The following is a 20,368-nucleotide window of genomic DNA, read 5'->3' as shown; positions in this document are numbered from 1 at the left end:
AGATGATAATCCTTTTCTTAAGTGTGCTTCTGACTCAGCCTCTGCTCCTTCTGCATCACTAGAATCTGAGCTCTCCAGGGATTAGCACTGTCCTGTCGCCACAGCAACTGCCCAGGCCCTGTGGGCATCCGTGGTAACAGGCTCAGGGCTTTGCAAACCAAAGCTTTCGCTTGCAGGGAGAGAAGCCCCACAGGGAGCCTGATAGGAAACAAGCGGGTTGTACTTTGAGACATTTTCTTTAATAGTATTAGCTGTGCAGGTGGGCCTCACTTTACACACTGGTCAGCCCCTGAGGAGTGTGCGTGGGAGGAGGATCTTGGTAAACGAAGGGAGTTTTATTATATTTTAAGGGCAGAAAAGATTCTTTCCAAGTCTCTATATTGAACCTTCTTCATAAGAGGGAGTTTTCTGTTGTAAAAGGAGTCCTCACCCACACAGTAACCTGCAGTTAGTATCTGGAGCTGGGGCCATCTGCAGAGAACCACAGGGGCTGGCAAAGAAACTCAGCTGGCTTGGGATTTGGGAGTGGACAGTAACAGAGAGAAGCAGAGGAGAAGTGGGCATGACATGGGGAAACAGGAGGGTGGGCCTTGTCTAGCAAGAGCAGTTCTGCTGCAGCAGAGGCGGGGTGTCTGAGAGCCGTGTGGTCTTGGAGGCGCCTAGCACGGAGGGGTCTGTGTCCATCGAGTCAGACATCTTATCGCAGATGGCATCCACCAGACGCTCGAAGGCCTGCCTCACACTGATATTCTCCTTGGCGCTGGCTTCAAAGAAGTCAAACCCTGGGGGAAAAAAAGAGATGATAAATACAGACTCTTCTGCTGGAACCATTTTGTGTCCCCAGTCGAGTTCTTAGGATCAATACAGCCAGAGCTCAGACACGAAGCAGGGAGGTCTAATTCCGTGCACAGAGGATTCTGCCTCAAAGAGACAGTACAGATCAAGGGTTGCCTGCACGGATTTTTAAACCAGGTAGATTTCGGCTCTGCCAGTGATGATTCAATTCCCAGCAAATCATTTTATTCTGCTTACAAATTAACTTCCTAGTTTATAAGTAGGGATGCTCTACTCTACCTTATAGAATTACTTCCGTGTGAGCTAAAATACCTGCAAGGTATACAGCCTGGTGCCTGAGGAGGAACCTGGGGGACCTCAGGTGCTGGCTGAAAGAGTGAATGTGTGTGTGGTGCTTCACATGTTCCAAAACGTTAGTTAATCCATTACCTCACTTTCTGTTCAGGTGGCGCATGGGGACAGAAGGCAGGGCAGCGTGTCAGTCATATGCTCTTCAGATCTCCAGTGTGGACACTGGCCTGGGGAAGTAAGCTGGTGTGCCCACACTAATTAAGAGCGCCAGTGTGGAAGGCCAGGTTTTAGACTTTCTGTTGGTTTGTCCTCCTGGGGATAGGATCCAGGGCCTTGTACAGCAAATACTCTACCACCAGCTTCCTCCCCTTCCCTCCCCCCATGTGCCTCGTCCCTGTGGGGACCTTTTCTTCTTCTCTCTCCTCCTCCTTCTCACTCCACCCTGCCCAGCTCTAGTCTGTGCTCTGAAGGACAGGTCCCTCAAGAGTCCCAGTGAATACATGATGCTTGATTTGCTCTTCTTATGTAGCCTCGCACTTTCTCTTTGGGCATCCTTGGTGACTATTGATCATCTCTTATATACCATACACTAAGCTAGAAGCGTCACAAATATCACCCTGTTTAAACCACAGAGCAGCCTGGTGGGTAAGTATTAGCATTCCTGATCTATAAATGGGAGAATGAATATTCCAGGAGATTGCGGAGCTCACGAATGTCACATGGCTGTTAGTGGGAACTAAGTTTGCTCTGGGGATTGCCTGGCTCCGAGATCTATACACAGCTCTGCCCCTCTGAAGTCTATACATCTTTGCCCTCCACCTTGCAATTCCATTCCCACTGCCACTGTGCCTGTGGGTTTTTTTTTTCCTCTTACTTCTTCGTTTTGTTTTGTTTTGAAGACAGAGTCTCAGTATATAGCTGGCCTGAAACTCACTATGTAGCTCAGGCTGGCCTGGAACTCGAGATCCTCTTCCTCAGTCTTCCAAGTAACTCGATCACAGTAATGTGTCACTAGACAGCGCTTTCGGTTTTCTTTCTTCACAAATCTGTTTGCTTTAATCTGCTGGCCTGTGGAATCTGAATCTGGGCGAGCCACCATACTTGTCTGAATCACTTAACCTCTCTGATTCTCAGACTTCTTGTTTGGCAGGGGTGTAGGTGGATGGGGGGGAGGGGAGAAGGGTGGGAAGTGGGAAGAGATTAACAGTCTCCCACAGAGAACAGTTGTGAGGATGAAGCGAGGCAACAGGTAAACTGCTGCAGGAAAGGTGTCTGTTACAAGGAATGCTCTTTCCCCTCGTTTATCATCTCCCACAGGAAAAAAAAAAAAAAAAAAGAGGCTCTCGCTTCGCTTCCTTCCTCCTTCTTACTCTGCCAGCTACAGAAAAGCTTGAACCCCAGGTACAAGCAAGGCTCCTTTCCCCTGGCCCTACAGCTTGAAGGCTCGAATGCCTTCTGCCAACCCCAGCTCCAGCTGAAGCCTCTCCTGTGACCTATTTCCTGACCCGAGAAAGGCAAGCTAAAGAACTCTTGCTAATTGCAGACCCGTGATGAAGAAAGAGGCAGCTGCTGGCTCATTAGCCTCAGGCCTCAGGAACCCAGCAGCTTCAGAGACCCTTCGGCATACTGGTTCTTCCTTAATGAATATCACACAGAGAGATTCCTTGGTCCTCTGACTGGCTTGCCTAGGAGAGGGGCTCACAGGTAAAGCAGGAAGCGGGCTTTCACCCTCAGCGTGGATGAAGATGAAGACATGGGTCAAGGCCACAAATCCTTCCTGGGGAGTGAACACTGACTGGGGATGTGCCACATTATATTACACAGGTGGGCAGTGGGAAGAAGCCTGGCAGCCGGCCTACACTTGGGTGTATTTCCATCAGCGCGGGCAAGCAGCCTAACCGCTTCTATCATCTGCCTCACATGGGAGCGTGGACACGCTCAAGACATGTGAAGTGACTGTAACGGGGATTCGTGCGCAGTAATTCACCTTTCCAGATGTCCCCACCCAGCTTGGCCTCAGCCCTTCCACTGTCTCTCAACTTTGGGGGGAGGGAAACCCATTTTTTTATTCTGCCTTTGGGATCAATCAATACAGCAGATTTTTATTGAGCACTGACATTTTGCCAAGTCTTTTGCTAAGGGCCAGGGACCTGGGGAGAGCAAACCTAGTTCTAGAGGCTCACCAGTAAGAGTTTCAGCACCTAATAGTTTGTAAACAGAATCCTGGTAGGTCAAGGCAGGGCTCATCACTTCTGCTTAAGGGTAGGGAAAACCAAGACTCAGAAGTGAGGGAGAAGCCAGAGAATCTATCTCACACCTCCTGGATTTACCCTCACTTGAAACAGTGACAGACAAGTTATTATACTCTCAGTCAAAATTTGGACCTCTGAAGCCAAAGGCCAAAAAGGGATGCAGGAGAGGGAAGACACGGCAAGGGAAATATGGGGCCGTCTCCTGAAGTTAGCGGGAATGTAAGTCATTAATGTTGGAACTGAGCAAAATTCATCCAACTTTTTGTTTTGTAGGACTCTCACAAAAGCCTCCCATTTCCCTCTCTCATAATGCCTGCAACCATATGTGCTGGAAACCCATCTGACTGGACCATTTGTTGGAGCTCCAGCCTGAGTGGAGGTGAATGAGTGGAGATGAATGCTTCGTCAGTGTTGGTTGAATGAAGGAGGCAGGGGAGGATTGCTGGAGGTGTGGTGGGAGAGATGTAACCAGCAGGGCTCATGATACTTCTGGCCCAGCAATCGCGCAATGGCACAGGTAAAGCACATACAGTCCCTACACTTGACAAGCTCCCAGTCCCGTGTAGGAGATAGACTTAGTAGTGTCAGTGTCATAGTGGTCAGTTTTGGAAGAGTGGGAGGCCAAAGGATACTGAGGGCACAGAAGTACCTATTCAAGGCTGTGGGCCAAGCTAGACTGTCTGGAGACAGGAATGCAGATGCAGATGTCAGCTGGACAAAGACACAGGACTGTGAGTGTACACATACATGTCTGATACAACAGGCAGGACAAATCCATGCAAGCACGGGAAAGGGAGCTGAGAACACCTTTCTGTATTCTGAAAAGAGCTTGGCAGCTTGTTATGCTTCATGGTGGGACGTGGAGAATAAGAGACCATATCTGGTATGTCATGCCGAAGAGTGTCTTCACTGTTATTTCAAAAGGACCCAAAGTCTGCAAATTCTACTTCAAGTAACCACCTCATGGGTCTAGTCGGCTCAGAACAACTTCCAGTGCACTTTCAATTACTGTCAGGATTCTGGAAGGCTCTTGATTAGTAGGTCCAGGTGCTAACCTTTTCTCCGTTTCATTAATAAAGTGTTTCAGGAGCTCAGAGTCTAGTGTGGCAAAGAAGATGACAACCAATTAAGCAGACTAGTCACCCCTGGTCCCTTCCTCCCTCTAATTGGCTTTAGAACAATGGAGTTTCTGCCGTCTTAAATGGAGTCCAGTTCTCAACTGAATCTGAAATGTTCCCCATTTCCAAAATGATAGGTTTATGTAGCTTGCCAAAGCCAGCTGTTAGTCACAGGCTGAGCCCACACCTGCTTCTGGACTTGACCTCAGATTCTGTTTGGAATTTCACAACCAGCTGAAGTTATGTCTTATCACAGCCCTGCTCCTGAATATTTCTCTACTGCTATCATGTTAAACTCTCTTCACCCTGTCTACACCTCTGCATCCCTGTAATTCACTAACCATCAACTCTTCTTCTTGAGTTTACTGAGAGACTTCCTGTTTTTCTTCCTATCCTAGGCTTACTCTCCTTTCTCGGGTATTTTGACTTATCATAGGAACAATTTACCCAACACCATAGCTTATTAATGTAGCTCAGGCTATCCCCAAACTTGCAGTCCTCTTGGCACAGCCTCCTAAGCTCTGGGACTGCAAGCATTAGATACCAAAGTTAAGGGTGTATTTTGTTTTCTTTTTTTTTTTTTTTAAGATTTATTTTATTTATTTTAGACATACCAGAAGAGAGCATTGGATCCCATTATTGATGGTTGTGAGCCACCATGTGGTTGCTGGGAATTGAAATCAGGACCTCTGGAAGAGCAGTCAGTGCTCTTAACCACTGAGCCATCTCTCCAGCCCTGTCATGTTTTGTTTGTTTGTTTGTTTGTTTGTTTTGTTTTGTTTTGATTTTGTGGTATTGAAAATTGAACTTGGGACCTCACACTAGACAAGTACTATATCACTGAGCTATATACCCTGGCTTGTTAATCTTCTCTCATTTTATTTCAGCTATGATCTTAGATGAAACCTGAACTATTTTGTCTTGGATTTGTGTCACTGGAACTAAAAGTCTGAGTAACTTCATATCAGCCTCATTGGCTTAATACCCAAGACTGTGATTTTTCACCTTTCATTACTGTACCAACACACCTGACTCAAACTACTTGTGAAGAAAATGATGTATGTGGTTCCTGACTCAGGAGATTCTGTGGTAATGGCTGCCCTTTAGCTTTAGCTGCATAATTTCATAGCCAGTAAGAGTAGGAAGATCAGGAGTTCAGGGCCAGCCTTGGCTAGATAGCAAATAGCAAATTTGTGGCCAGACTGGTTATCTAAAAAAGGGGGGGAGGTACTACTGTTTAAGAGCACAACCCAATGGCCCAACTTCTTCCCACTTGGCAACCTCATAACAGCTCTGCCATTTCCCAACACTACCTACTGCCTCAGGACAAGGCTTTCAGTCAAGGTGAACATTCAATGCACACAGAAACCACAACAACCCAGCACAGCATGGATCCTTCTGATTCTTCAACTTTCTGTCTTCTTCCTCTTACCGAGATGCAGAGACATCAACACTTCTCCCATCCGGGCCTCTGCTCTTGCTGCGACTCTTCTTCCCACTCCTGCTCATCTTCATAACTTTTCTGTAGAATTTCTGGTCCCAGACAGCCTTCCTCTCTCTCTCCTGTCCTATTTCACCACTCAGAACATACAATGTACCTCTCCCCTGCAATCCCATGACACTCAGCAGAATTCTTTCAATTAGATTGCAACCAAGAAAATGGGAATGACTCTTCACATTTAAATTGGAAGCAGTGGGCTGTAAGGATGGTGACAGAATTGAGGGTCACAGAAGGGAGGTAATGTAGAGCTCATGCACAGATGAGAATAGTTAAGGAATTATTAGAGACAAAGGAATTGAGGCCATAGGAGTAGAAATCAGGAGCTGCAGATCCTGCAGATCTGCATGCCACGAGAAAGGGTAGATACCCAGACTTCTGCCCTGTAGCAGGGTTCAACCAGATGCCACACTCAGAGGAAACACATTAGTCCTCTCTCCCAAAGGGGGACACTGGAAAGTTAAACTTGTCAAAGATGCTGAAGTTTTCTTTTTTATGGTTTTGTTTCTCTGGTCATAAGCATCTTATGAGCAGGAAGCCCATTCGCTTCTGTGCTCAGGACCCATCAAGCACTTATAGGCAAGAGCATCAGAAGTTATGGGAGGGAATTTGTGGCCATCTCTACAAGGAATTTCCCACCTCTGCCCATTGTCAACTAGCTTGCAGAGCCTCCTTGGGGGAGGAATATACCTCCAGTTTCTCCAACACTGGCCTTGATCATGTGACTTGCTTTGCCTGATGGAAATGGGTAGAAGCCATGCAATCCAAGTCCCACCAGAAACCTTAAGAAGCTTTTTTACCCATCTTGGACTGGGTCCCAGAAGATTCCAGGAGAAACAAGGTGACAACTAACAACTGACTTGAAAAATCGTTGAGAAATGGACCTTTCTCATGAAAGCGGACTCAAGCTGTGTGTTAATACAACAAAATCTAAAGAAATCTTATGTTCTAACCAATGGTACAAATATGAAGAGAAATCATGGAAGGCCTTGGGGAAACACTGTGGTAGAACATTACAAGCTTGGGTCCTGGTCTTTGCTAATAGTCACCTTGAACGTGCGCTGCTTTGGGCAGTCTTTAAGAGTCAGTACCATGCTGGAAGATATCAAGACTAAAATCAACAACTACACAATGGCTCACTTTGACCCCTGCTTCCCAAACTAGAACCAGACCAGGAACTGCTGGCAGAACTATCTGAACTTCTACCTGTGTAAGAAGGCAATGACCACAAAGGGGGTGATGTCTCTGTGTGTGAGTGGTGCCAGCATGTACAAGTCCCTCTGCCTTGTGTCATAGGTCTCAGTGTGAGACGACCACAGAGCAGAAGGCACATTCCCTGGGAAGATCTGAACTGGCTCTACCCATTTCTCCTCTGAACTTCTCCCCAGATAGTAAAGGGGTACATGGGTACACAATGGGGTTCTTAATCATGGCATAACTTCTAATAAAATGTTACTGGAAAGGTTAAATAAAGAGTTTGAGTCCAGAGGCTAAACTTAAGTACTGAACCTGTGGCCATTACTCACATGGCTTAGGAAGGTTTCATTGTCTTGGGGCTGGGGATGGAGCTCAGGTTGTTAATGTGCTTGTCTAGCTTGCATGAGCTCCTGGCTCAGTCCCAGCACTGATTAAAACCAGGAAGCGTGGCACATGTCTGTAGTTCTAGCACTTAGAAAGTAGAGGTAGGATCCCTGGCTCTATAACAAGTTCAAGACCTTCTTGGAATTTAGGAAAGCCTGTCTTAAAACAAAAACAAGCAAGCAAGCAAACTGCCACACAAAACTCTCCTTCCTTGTAGGCATATTTCTCTTGTATCTGCCTCTAACAAACATCATCCTAAACCAGAAGCAAGAAAGGGACCCAGAAGCCCTTTCCTGAAGGGTACGTGACGACAAACACCCTATAATGTTATTCTTCCTGGGTAGAGGAAAAATTCTCTATACTCCCAAAGATCTGCTTTCTTTGGTGTTTCTAAAACCTCATCGAGATCCCAGGAACTTGAGAGTACAGAACTTCAAATATTAGTTGATGGCCATGTCAATAGTTTTGACTGAGTGGGCTAAGATAGAAGAAAAATTCCATAAGACAGAGAGCAGTGCTACTACTAGCCAGGAGACCACTGAGTTACACATCTGGGAAGTTCAACTATGGACCAGACCCAGGATGCCACTGCAGCCTCAGGGTGACATATCCCCCAGCCTCCTCTTATAGCCAGATGCTGTGTGGGGAATCAGATAGACCAGAGAAGCCCCAGATTCATAGCTCCCCAACTCCTAAAAAAAAAAAAAGACACTTCTCCCCCTTGGGTGTATACCAAAGCTTAGCATTTAACCCTTAAACCAAATGAGTTCCCCAAGAAAGAATATAGCTAGATCAGAGGACCCAGCTTCTCTGTGAGCCATCTTTTCTGTATATTCTGCCCAGGTTTGTCATCAGGAATGCCAACCACTGTACAGTGAGCCCCAAGGAATGGTTCCTTCTTCAGGGACAGTAAAGCAGTGGCCTGCTTGATAAGGATCAAGATTCCTCTATTTAGATGTGTCCTCCTCCAAAGTAGACTATTTGGATAACTAAGAAATGATGCCTGCCCCATTCTGAGCCATTTTGACATTTCCATTTGGGGATAGCTGTAGAGAGACTGGGTTTAAGATTCTAGGAAATTCACCAGGCTTTGTTTGTTTTGAGTGTCTTAGAAAATTTTCATTTGATTTAATAAGCTCAAAGGGCCTCAACCCTAGACTAAGAACTACAGGTAACTAAGGGAAGGAGAAAATAGTCTTCCCCAGAGACAAGCACACCAATTGGTTATCTAATATCAAATGGTCATCCCTAAACACATATATCTACAAGGAACATTATATGGACTAAGCAGGTTGTATTTCTATATTTAGGAATATATATACATATGTACATATATATATACATACATATATATATATATATATATATAGAGAGAGAGAGAGAGAGAGAGAGGAGCAAGAGGGTATATGTGAAGAGCTAGGAGAAGGAAAGGGGGAGATATAATTATACTTTAATTTCAAAAATGATTCTAAAATTTTTATTTTTAAAATAAAACTAGCCTTATTAGTTATTATAATAAGATTATTAATCAAAATTAATCACAAATAATAGCTCTGTTGTGACACAATTTATATATTGTACAATTCACCCACATATCAATTTTTATTTATTTGTATAATTATTTGTTTACCATCTCTGTCCTTGTTAGTTCCCTGAGAGTGGAAATTACATATGCTCCCATTAATTATATCCTTAGCAGAACATAGCTCAGAGCATATGCTCAATACATACTATTCTTTTTAAAAATATTTATGTAGTGTGTGTATGTGTGTGTGTATATGTGAGTGTATGTGTGCATGTGTGTGTGTATGTGTGCATGTGTGTGTGTATGTGTGCATGTGTGTGTGTATGTGTGCATGTGTGTGTGTCTGTGTGTGTCTGTGTGTGTGTGTGTTTGCTGGAGGCTTCAGCTCCAGTTGTCAAGGTTGATGGCAGGGCCATCTCACTGGCTCTCAATCCATTTTTCAATGAATAAATGGAATATATGAATATTTACCCTAAACTGGATCCTTGGATGAAACAAACCATACACATTTCCTGTTCTCAAGGACCAGGAAAGGATATAAATATGTAAACACATATAATATATATAATAAAAACTGACCTTTCCAGCAAAGACAGGTAAGGGTTCTGCTATGGGGCACTGGGACATGCCTGGGCATCTAGGCCTCAAGGGAACACAGGGGTCAGAATGCCACCCTGGGAAGGAAGAGTCCTGGCAGCACTGATCTGCAAACCAGCTGCATGGCTTTGCCGTTTCCTATGCTGACTCTTGTTGTGAATTGTGTTTTTGTGAGAGGCATCCATTTACATGAGAAAAATGGCACGAGAGGGTCTATTATGTTCAGCGGTTTCCAGGAGAACGTGGACTATTTTTTGGCCGCATTCTGCACAGAGTCTGCTCTATAGTTGCCAATGAAGAGCAGAGCTTCCCTGGAATAATAGGCTTGGTTTTTTATAGTAAGGACATGCTGAACCACATAACAGTTATGTTTTACTCTTCGTAGTGGTTGCTAGGAAGCCCAAAGACAATATTTGGCTTACCTCTTGCTGATTTCGGTGCCCAAGAACTTGTGACATACAAATCTGTCTGAATCTGGTTTTCTCTTATCTTCCTCCTACCCTTGCTAAAACTTTCTCATTTATTTTTTTATTCTTACACTACGGTTATTTTTAATAAACTATCTCAACTCCTCTGTGGATGGATCTAGTTTAGAAACAGCGGTCATATGTTTAAATTTTATTTATATGTTCACTATAAGAAAAAATATAAATGATGAATTCCCTAGATTCATGGCACAAAGTCCCTATGTATATGAATTAAATACAAATCAATAGGCATAGCCACATGGCAATATTGTTTATAATCACAATCTACATTAATCTCACAAATAAAGGCTCACTCTTGTTCCCTATTTATTCCACTTCATGCATGCATACATACACGCACACATGGAGGCATGAACACATATAAGCAGAAGTATATACACATGCACGTACATGCACACTTTTGTGCCATATACATACCAAGCTGCTCTGCCAAGAGCCGGCCCTTCTCAGTGGGGACCACTCTTTCCTCTTCCATGTCACACTTATTTCCCACGAGAATCACCTGTGCATTGTCCCAGGAGTAGGTCTTAATCTGAGTGGCCCTAAGAAGAGACAGAAATATATTGACCACCATCTTCCCCCACTCACACAAGACTGGACCTGTTAACATTCCCCTGTACAGGTCTTAAATGGATCTGTTTTTTTGTTTTTGGTTTTTTTTTTTTTGTTTTTTGAGACAGGGTTTCTCTGTGTAGCCTTGGCTGTCCTGGAACGTACTCTGTAGACCAGGCTGGCCTTGAACTCAGAAATCTGCTTGCCTCTGCCTCCCAAGTCTGGGATTAAAGGTGTGAGCCACCATCACCGTCGGGCCTAAATGGATCTGTTTTATGATACCTGTCACCCAAAAGAATTTTAAGTGATCTCAGGTGTATAAGTATTTAAAATAGATAGACAAATCAGACATTTACTGGTAGTAAACCACAAGGAAATTTATTGTAAAAAAGTTCTTTGGTGTGTATAGATTTTATCATTTATTATTTACCATTTATTGTGTTTTTCCATTTATTAAAGACTATAGTAAATTGCATGTTGGGATAGATTTGTTTGCTTTTTAAAATTTTTACACAAACAATTAAATCTTGGCTGAATATTTAATACTGAAAGACAATGTTTTGCTTTGCTTTTTATTTTATATATGTCGCTGTCTTCAGACACACCAGAAGAGGGCATTGGATCCCATTACAGATGGTTGTGAGCTACCATATGGTTGCTGGGAATTGAACTCAGGACCCCTAGAAGGGCAGTCAGTGCTCTTAACTGCTGAGCCATCTCTCCAGCCCTGAAAGGCAGTGTTTTTAACATTTAAAAAAAAAAAATTGAGCAGTGTGTGGTGGCTCATGACTTTAATCCCAGCACTCAGGAGGCAAAGGCAGGCAGATCTCTGTGAGTTTGGGCTCTACAGAGTGAGTTCCAGGATAACTAGGGCTACATGAAGAGACCTTTGTTTCTCAAAAAAACAAAACAAAACAAAACAAAACTGAGGCAGGAGCTAGAGAGATAACTCAGCAGTTACAAGCTCTAGTTACTCTTAGAGAAGACCCTGGTTTGGTTCTCAGGGCCTACTGGGTGTTCATAACTCCAGTTCCAAGGGATCTGACGCCCTCATCTGGCTTCCACAGGCATTGCATGGAGGTGGTACATAAATGTACACCTAAAACACTCAAACACATCAACTACAAATACATAATTTTCTTTTAAGAACAATAAAAAAAGATGCGATAGTGTTTCACTATGTAGATCTAGCTGGCCTGGAACTTACTATATAGACCAGACCAGCCTCAGACTTGTGGAGATCCCCCTGAGGGGGATCAGAGGACTTTCAAGTGCTGGGACTGAAGGGTTTTGCTGCTTCCACATGCCCAGAGCACAGTGTGTGTGCTGTAGGTTCAGATCGAGGCTACACTGAATGAAATGGTGTGATGCACTGTTGGAAACACCTTGGGTTCCTGATATGTTTGGCTTTGAATTAAATTTCGGTTACCGTGTGTTCAGATGCCTTTGCTCTTTGCAGTTTTCTCAAGATCCCTGTGTTCAGTCATGTGAGCCCATAGAGGACTGCAACTCCCTGTGTAAGAGGCTTTGCCCTTGGAGGAGTGGAAGGAGGGTCATCAGACTCTGAGCTGACCTTATAGCCACTCCCTCCCTTCTGTTCCTCAGTGCTCTGTCTGTCTGTCTGTCTGTCTGTCTGTCTGTCTGTCTTTAGGAGGTGCTATAAGACTTGATTTTTTTTTTTTTCAAGACAAGTTTCTCTGTATAGCCCTGGCTGTCCTGGAACTCAATTTTGTAGACCAGGCTGGCCTCGAACTCAGAAATCCGCCTTCCTCTGCCTCCCAAGTGCTGGGATTAAAGGTGTGCGCCACCACCACCCAAGACTTGATTTTTTTTTTTTTTTGAGACTTTTGACTTTGAGATAGAGTCTAAGTGTAGACCAGGCTAGATTGGAGCTCAGTATGCAGGACAAGTTGGCCTAAAACTCAATGATCTTCCTGTTTCAGCTTTCCCAGATATGAGCTCTTCACTCAATGATGAGATGTTTATTGGTTGAGACAGGATCTCACTGTGTCGACCAGTCTAACTCCCAACTCTTGGAGATTCTGCTGCATTAATCTCTCAAATGTTGGGATTTGAGGTGTGAGCTAACCACTATCCGGCTCTATCCTGAGACCTTAACAAATACTTTTCAAATATTTTTCTTTGCATTTTTTTAAAAGTGGACAGGTATAACTTCTATAATTAGAAACATTTTAGAAGAATAAAATAGGGATTCTACACAGTAGACATTGGGAGGGGGAGGGGAGTGGGGAATGGGCCTAATTCTCTAATTCTACCACTAGGCAAGGTGACCCCCTTTTGGTTCCCGGCACCCACCTCTACCATGTTATCTCTTCTACGGGACTAAATTCTTTCCCTGGGGGCAGGGACAGGCCTCTTCATCTTTGGGATGTCAGCCTCCAGTGAGGAACATACAGCAGAGAGGGTAGCAATAAAAGTCTGGTGAACCACTGGTCTACGAGTGTCTAATCCTGAGGCATAGACTGACTCTGGCCCTACCTGACATTGACACTGAGTCCAGCTGGACCCTAGAAACAACAAGGACCTAGTTCTGATTCTGTTCCTCAAACCAACCCCGACACTGACTTCATCAGTTCAAAGCCCTTCATCTCCTTAAGAGACAGAATCACTTAGCCAGCAATTGCTGCGGGGCCCACAAAGAGCCAGGCTCCACTCGGGGTACTGGGGCTTGGGTGGCTGAGACCAAGTTGCTTAGAGGCAAACTCAAAGGTACCTGGAGAGACGGACACTCAAGTCTTCAGACTCAAGGCAGCTCCCAGAAGTCAGCCCCTGCTCTGTCTTTTGCTCCCCTTTTCTCCTTCCCCCACTCCTCTCACCCCAGCCTCTCTCACCTCCTAGTTTAGCAACAAGCTCAAGTTATTCTTAGAAACCCATCACCAGGTGTTAAATGCACTGTTCCCAAGCAGAATGAGCAGAGAGAATGGTGAGGAGAGGGGTCGTGGCCAACAGGGAAGGAGCAGTGTGGTGACAGAGATGGTCACTCCATGGGAGGTGTGGTGAGACACAGAAAAGGTGGGCGAAGACAGACAGAAGGGGAATTATAACTGGAAAGACTAAAGAGAAAGAGGAAACAGTGAAAGGAAACAACAGGGAGAAACGTAGAGGGGAGATGTCAATGCAGCGATGCACAGTGATAGCCTGTCTCAAAACACACCAAAACTATCAAACAAGGTAGGACCCAGTGGGGAGTAATCAGGTCCTGGAGGGTGCCACCTACTGAAGGAATGTGTGTAATTTTTGAGCAACCCAAATTAGTTCTTATGAGAATTATAAAAAAAATAATAAGCCTGATGCCCCTCCCTGCCCCTGCCCTAGCTTCCTGTATTCCCCTATGATTTCTTTTCTTGCTTGTACTTTCAGGATGATGCCATCCACCATGATAATGATACAGCCAGGAGGTCCTTGCCAGACTCAGTGTCATTTGTTTCCACCTGCAAAACTGTGAGCTAAGCAAATATCTTTATGTTTTAAAGCCTCTCCCCACCCCAGTATTTTGTTATAGTAACAGGAAACCGACTAACAGAGTAGGTATGGGCAAACAGAAGGCAAGGTTGGTGCTGGTCAGCACTGTTGTTGGCTACCAGGCTCACTCAGCTCCTCTGTTGCCAAAGTACAGTATTGGCACAGGCACCCCACCTTCTCTGTCCTCTGCTGACTAGGGGCACTGGGCATAGGTGCCTCTGTCTCATGTCTTGCTTTTCCATGTGAGAAGGAAGACTCAGTGGGAGGTTGTATCTCTGGAGGGCTGTGATGATTTCCATTGCAAAGAGAACCCTTTTTGAACATGGATAGATATACTTAAGCCCAGCTCAGGCATAGAGAGATGCTATGTGGTGTCATTCTCCATGGTAGCCAAAGGAATACCCCTGAAACAAAACTTGGGAACTAGTTCATTTCCAACTCAAAACTCATCACTTATAGGGTAAAATTCCAGCTTTCTGTTCTGTTTTGTTTTGTTTTTGTGTTTTCGAGACAGAGTTTCTCTGTATAGCCCTGGCTGTTCTGGAACTCACTGTGTAGTCCAGGCTGGCCTTGAACTCAGAAATCCGCCTGCCTCTGCCTCCCAAGTGCTGGGATTAAAGGCGTGCTCCACCACCGCCCGGCAAATTCCAGCTTTTTTTACCCCCAAACCCACAAAACTTCCTGTGACCTACATTCTCTTTTCCTCTCACCTGCCTTCTCCCCTTTGCATATCTATTTTTTTTTTCTGGAAATTCTTATCCATTGCCCCCCAGGCTAGCTCCTGTTTACTTCTCAGACTTACCATACATGTCCTCAGCTCCAAGATGCCTTCCTTGACTCCAGCAGCTGGACCAGAGAAAGACCCCTTCTGGGTCCCCATGGCCCATGTGCCTCTCTTCATCAACACAGTACTGCTGCTGGCTAGTTTTCATCAACTTAATACAAACTAGAGGCATCTGGGAAGAGGGAGCCTCAGTCAAGAAACTGCCTCCATCAGATTGGCTTGTAAGCAACTCTGTGGTTGGGGGCCGTTTCTTGATTAATGGTTGAGGTGGGAGGGCCCAGCCCACTGTGGGCAGTGCTACCCATAGCAGGTGGTCCTAGGTTGTATAAGGAAGCCATCTTGCTCAGCTGTAGGGGACAAGCCAGGAAGCAGCATTCCTCTGTAGTCTGTGCTTCAGTTCCTACCTCCAAGTGCCTGCCTCAGGTTTCTGCCCAGGCTTTCCTCAGTGATATATTGAGACCTGGGAGTTGTACGAGGAAGTAAGCCCTCCCCTTCCCACTGATTTCTGGTTGGTGTTTCATCGAAACAACAAAGAGCAAAGCAAGACAAACCCTCATCACCTGGAATTTTTGTGGTCTGCCTCCAGGTTTGATTTCTCCTGTCACCCAAAAAATCAGGAGCCACAGTAGATTTACCTGGGTTTCCTTAACACATAGCACAGGCTTATTAGCACATGCTAGGTTTTCATGAACAATCTGGCAAAAGAATGAATTTGGAATGTACCAGTCTTGAACGGCATTGAAGGACTCCTCGTTGGTGATGTCATACATGAGAATGAAGCCCATGGCCCCACGGTAGTAGGCTGTGGTGATGGTCCGGTACCGCTCTTGCCCAGCTGTGTCCTGAGTGAAGAAAGGAAAGAATCAGACTCCTAGTAAGTCTGTTGATGTCCTCAAAAGTCCCCAAGGCAATTAACTGGCAATCCAAGGCATATTTAAGGAGTGCTCATTATGTTCATTGCATTGTGGAGTCTAAGTAGAACATGATATTACCTCACAGAAATTACTAAGAAAATAATTATTATCACAATGGAAAAGTGGGCAAGAGACATGAATAACTTATAGAAGGAATGTAAGTGGGTAATCATTATGTTAAAAAAACTATATTCTCGCTTTAATTAATGTACGGTGACTGCACATAATAATAGGTTTCATATATACATGTATTTATTATTATATGCATCCTCATTACCCTGTCCTGTCCTCTTCTCCTGGTCTTCCTGCTTCCCTTCCTCCTCCCACCTAGTTCCTCTTCCACATTTATTTGTTTGTCTCTGTTTGCTTATTTATGATGAGCAATGAGTTCCATCAGGGTTGTTCATAGAGTCCTGGAAGAGTAACTGTTTACAGAAGAATGGGCTCCTTGTATCAGTGGCTGTGTCACTAAAGCATATGGCTCTCCCTTCCTCGGGAACCATCAAGTCCTATGGATGCTCAGGGAGGAGTAGGGTCTCATGACCTTCCCCTACACACACACAAACACACACACAGACACACACACACACAGACACACACATACACACACACACATACAGACACACACACAGACACACACACACAGACACACACATACACACACAGAGACACACACATACACACACACAAACACACACATGAGATAGAGACAGAGAGAGAGAGAGCACACACACACATACACACACATGCATGCATGCACAAGAGAGACAGAGAGAGACACACACAGAGAGAGAGAGAGAGAGAGAGAGAGAGAGAGAGAGAGAGGGAATATTATCTGTCCATAGGTCCTGGTCAAGGAAAGCTCAAGGGCTCTTCTTCCTCGTTTGAGATGTTGACAGACCCAATCCTTCACAAGTCCTCCACAGTTAATCTCAGCTCATGTGAGATCAGAAGTGCAGCAGCAGGACTGATGACATGGCTCAGTAACTAGGGCTACCCATCATTGATGCTGATGACGAGAGCTCAAGTTATCAGGACCCACATGGTGGAAAGAAAGAATTGATGCATGCAAGTTGATCCCTGACCTCCACACATGTGCCATGTATGAGTGAGAGAGAAAAGAGCATACTTGTGCTTACATATTAATTAATCCTTTATTAAATTAAAGTTCATTCATTAATTAAAAGCAATGTCATAGTCCAAAGACGGCATTCTGCCCCAGTCTGCTCTTTCCTCACTACAGAGGTCCCGTTCAGCAGTTCCTTATTCTCAGCACATTTGCCACTTATGAGTCTTTGCAGTTACCACTACTCATTGCAAAAAAGAAGCTTCTCTGACCAAAGCTGATGGTAGCACTAGTCTATGGGTATGAACAAAAACACTTGGGCAGCAATATGGTAGACGCGTCTTGTCCATTTAGCAAAATAACGCTATGGCCTAGCACATCACTGGCTACAAGCTTTTAACCAGGCTTGCAGAATCAAATATGGACTCCCTCCTGTGAAGTGAGGCTCAGATCTGACCAAAAAGGCTACCCCTGTGATAGGCTTGCCACCATTGCACCAGGGAAAAGTTCTTTCCTAGCTGGTGGGTGATGCCGTGCCGCACTTGATGGTAATTCTCATCCAGAAGCCTGACACTCTGACATGAGAGCCAGCTGTTAAGAAAGGAACTTCCCTATTGGTTCAAGCTTGATTTTTAAGTCTTGTGAGTGAAGCATGAAGTGAGTAACTGGGTCTCGTGTTACAGGGCGAGTGGCCAATGGCTGTGGCAAACGCCTGTATTGTTTTGGGGGCACTTAAAGGTCTTCCTGACCAACAACTCATAGGCAAGGGATCCTCTGGCCCTGCTACAGAATTTTCATTTAATAAACTTGTAGTTTCTGAGAATCACTTTATTCATTATGTAGCATACTTGTGTGGTTTTTAAAAAGATTTATTTATATTATGTATATGAGTATGCTGTAGCTGTACAGATGGTTGTGAGCCTTCATGTGGTTGTTGGGAATTTAGGACTTTTGCTCGTTCCGGCCCAAAGATTTATTTATTATTATAAATAAGTACACTGTAGCTGTCTTCAGACACACCAGAAGAGGGCATCAGATCTCATTATGGGTGGTTGTGAGCCACTATGTGGTTGCTGGGATTTGAACTCAGGACCTTTCGAAGAGCAGTCAGTGCTCTTACCCACTGAGCCACCTCACCAGCCCCATACTTGTATTTAAACCCTTTAAAATTTTTAATTAAATTTTTATAGATTTTTTATTTTGTTTTATTTTATGTATATGGGTGTCTTGCCTACATGTGTATCTATGCATCCTGTGTATGCCTGGTGCCTGTGGAGGCCAGGAAAGGGTACCTGAGGCCAGAAACTGGATTCTCTGGGACTGGAATTACAGACAGACTGCCATGTAGGTGCTGAGAATCAGACCCAGGTCCTCTGGAAGAGCAGCCAGTGCTCTTAATTGCTGAGCCATCTCTCCAGCCCCTGATTTAATTCTTTATTAGCTTATCCATTGTCAGTTTTCCTTCTGGCATTCTCACCTGTCCTTAGTTTAGGTTGATCCTCTCCTCTTCTGCACCTCTGTCCCCGTCTCTGCACTTAGCACTGTGCTCTGCCCAGAGCTCCCCACTTCTATTATTTTTTCATACGTGTTCTACCCTCACCCCAGGAATCTCTTTTCCCCTTCTCATGAGTCTCAGTGTAGTTTCTAGACCTTATTATACATTCCCCACTTAAATTCACATACATAACAATTAGCAGGTAGGATCCATATTATAAGAGAATACATACATTATTTTTCTTTCTGACCTTGAGTTACTTTCTTGTTTGTTTTTTGTTTGTTTGTTTGTTTGTTTTGTTTTTCAAGACAAGGTTTCTCTGTGTAGCCCTGGCTGTCCTGGAACTCACTCTGTAGACCAGGCTGGCCTCGAACTCAGAAATCTGCCTGCCTCCCAAGCGCTGGGATTAAAGGCATGTGCCACCACTGCCCAGCCCGGCTTTGAGTTACCTTTTTTAATATACTATTTTCCAGTTTTACTCATTTACTACAAATTTCATAGTTTTACTTTTCTTTATAACCAAACAAAATTTCTTTTTTATTTTCAATAAAAATTTCCAGGTCAGGTGAGATGACTTAGCAAGTAAAGGTACCTACTGCCAAACCTGACAACCAGCATTAGATCCCAAGAACCCACATGTCAGAAGAAAAGAACTAAGACATTGTCCTCTGGCTTGTACACTCCCACTGTGCTGTGCATAAGTGTACACAGTGCACAAGGAATGTAATATAATAATAATGTAATATAACAATAAATAACAATACAATTTTGTAGAGAGAATCTCTTGTGCAATATATGAAAATATCACCTGTCAATAAAATGTTGTTGGCCTATTAGTTTAAGAGGAAATAGAAGGTGGAACACCTGTCAGAGAGCAAGAGAGAGAGAGGTGGGGGGGAGGAGAGAGGATTCTGAGAAAGAGGCAGACTCTGGAAGAGGATTTAGCCCCAGACACAGAGGAAGATGGTCATATGAAACCAAGGACCAGGTAACCAGCCACATAGTAGAACTTAGAATAGAGTAATGGGATTATTGAGATATGAGTAGTTGGGGAACAGAGCCCTAGCTTTTGGCCTAGGCATTTATTCATATATGAGAAGTCTTAGAGGGGCAGGAGAGATGGCTCAGCAGTTAAGAGCACTGATTGCTCTTCCAGATGTCCTGAGTTCAAATCCCAGCACTCACATGGTGACTTACAACTATCTGTAATGGAATATGATCCTCTTCTGGTGTGTGTAGAGACACAGTATATTTTATACACACACACACACACACATACATACACACATATATGTGTGCATGTATGTATGTATATATGTGTATATGTATATATATATCACATGTGTATGTATATATATGTGTGTGTGTATATATATATATATACATATATATATGTTTTAAAGAAGTCTCATAGTCATTATTTCTGGGAACAAAGTGGTCAGAAGAAAAGCCCATAGTTACAAAATACAACGAGGGTAAGTGACTTCCCCAAAGTGATAACAGTGGTGACAAAGAATAGCCTTGAGTCCAGGATTTCTAAGTCTAGGGCACATGCCACCACACCTCCATCAATAAAAGACTGCTTTATCTACAAGCATTTACTGAATGCCATCTATGAGGATGATGAACATGAACAATAAGGGTGGTCTGAGTTCTAAAATGGCGCTACTACACCAAGTAACTGGACACCTAAGGCCTTGCAGAATATAGGTTGGTACTCTAGATTGACAGAGGAGAAAACCATGCTTTAGAGAGATTGTGTAATAAGTGTTCGAACTGGGATCCAAGTCAGACCTATGTGACTTTACACCTATATAATATATATTTCCATAGCCAAGAACCATACATCCAAGTCACGTCTGTGTGACTTTACACCTATATAATATATATTCCCATAGCCACGAACCATACTGTGTGCAATGTTAAAAA

The 20,368-nt window shown here is 44.1% G+C and overlaps 1 protein-coding gene and 1 pseudogene across 1 annotated transcript in view; one reads left to right on the top strand and one right to left on the bottom strand.

The window, feature by feature from the left end:
- Positions 1–220: 220 nt before the first annotated feature.
- Positions 221–20,368, bottom strand: part of Rab3b (RAB3B, member RAS oncogene family) — a 66,475-nt gene continuing 46,327 nt past the window's right edge. The window contains exons 3-5 of the mRNA XM_031376843.1: positions 15,688–15,806; positions 10,563–10,687; positions 221–782 (exon numbers count right to left, since the gene is read on the bottom strand). Of these exons, the coding sequence (XP_031232703.1) occupies positions 595–782; positions 10,563–10,687; positions 15,688–15,806 (432 nt within the window). The 3' untranslated portion in view covers positions 221–594. The remainder of the gene's footprint in view (positions 783–10,562; positions 10,688–15,687; positions 15,807–20,368) is intronic.
- On the top strand, positions 7,047–7,304 carry LOC116095490 (annotated as a pseudogene).

This window comes from Mastomys coucha, unplaced genomic scaffold (genome assembly GCF_008632895.1).
Source record: "Mastomys coucha isolate ucsf_1 unplaced genomic scaffold, UCSF_Mcou_1 pScaffold18, whole genome shotgun sequence".
NCBI classification, from domain to species: domain Eukaryota; kingdom Metazoa; phylum Chordata; class Mammalia; order Rodentia; family Muridae; genus Mastomys; species Mastomys coucha.
The sequence above is the reverse complement of the archived record's forward strand: the minus strand, read 5'-3'. Positions and strand labels throughout refer to the sequence as shown.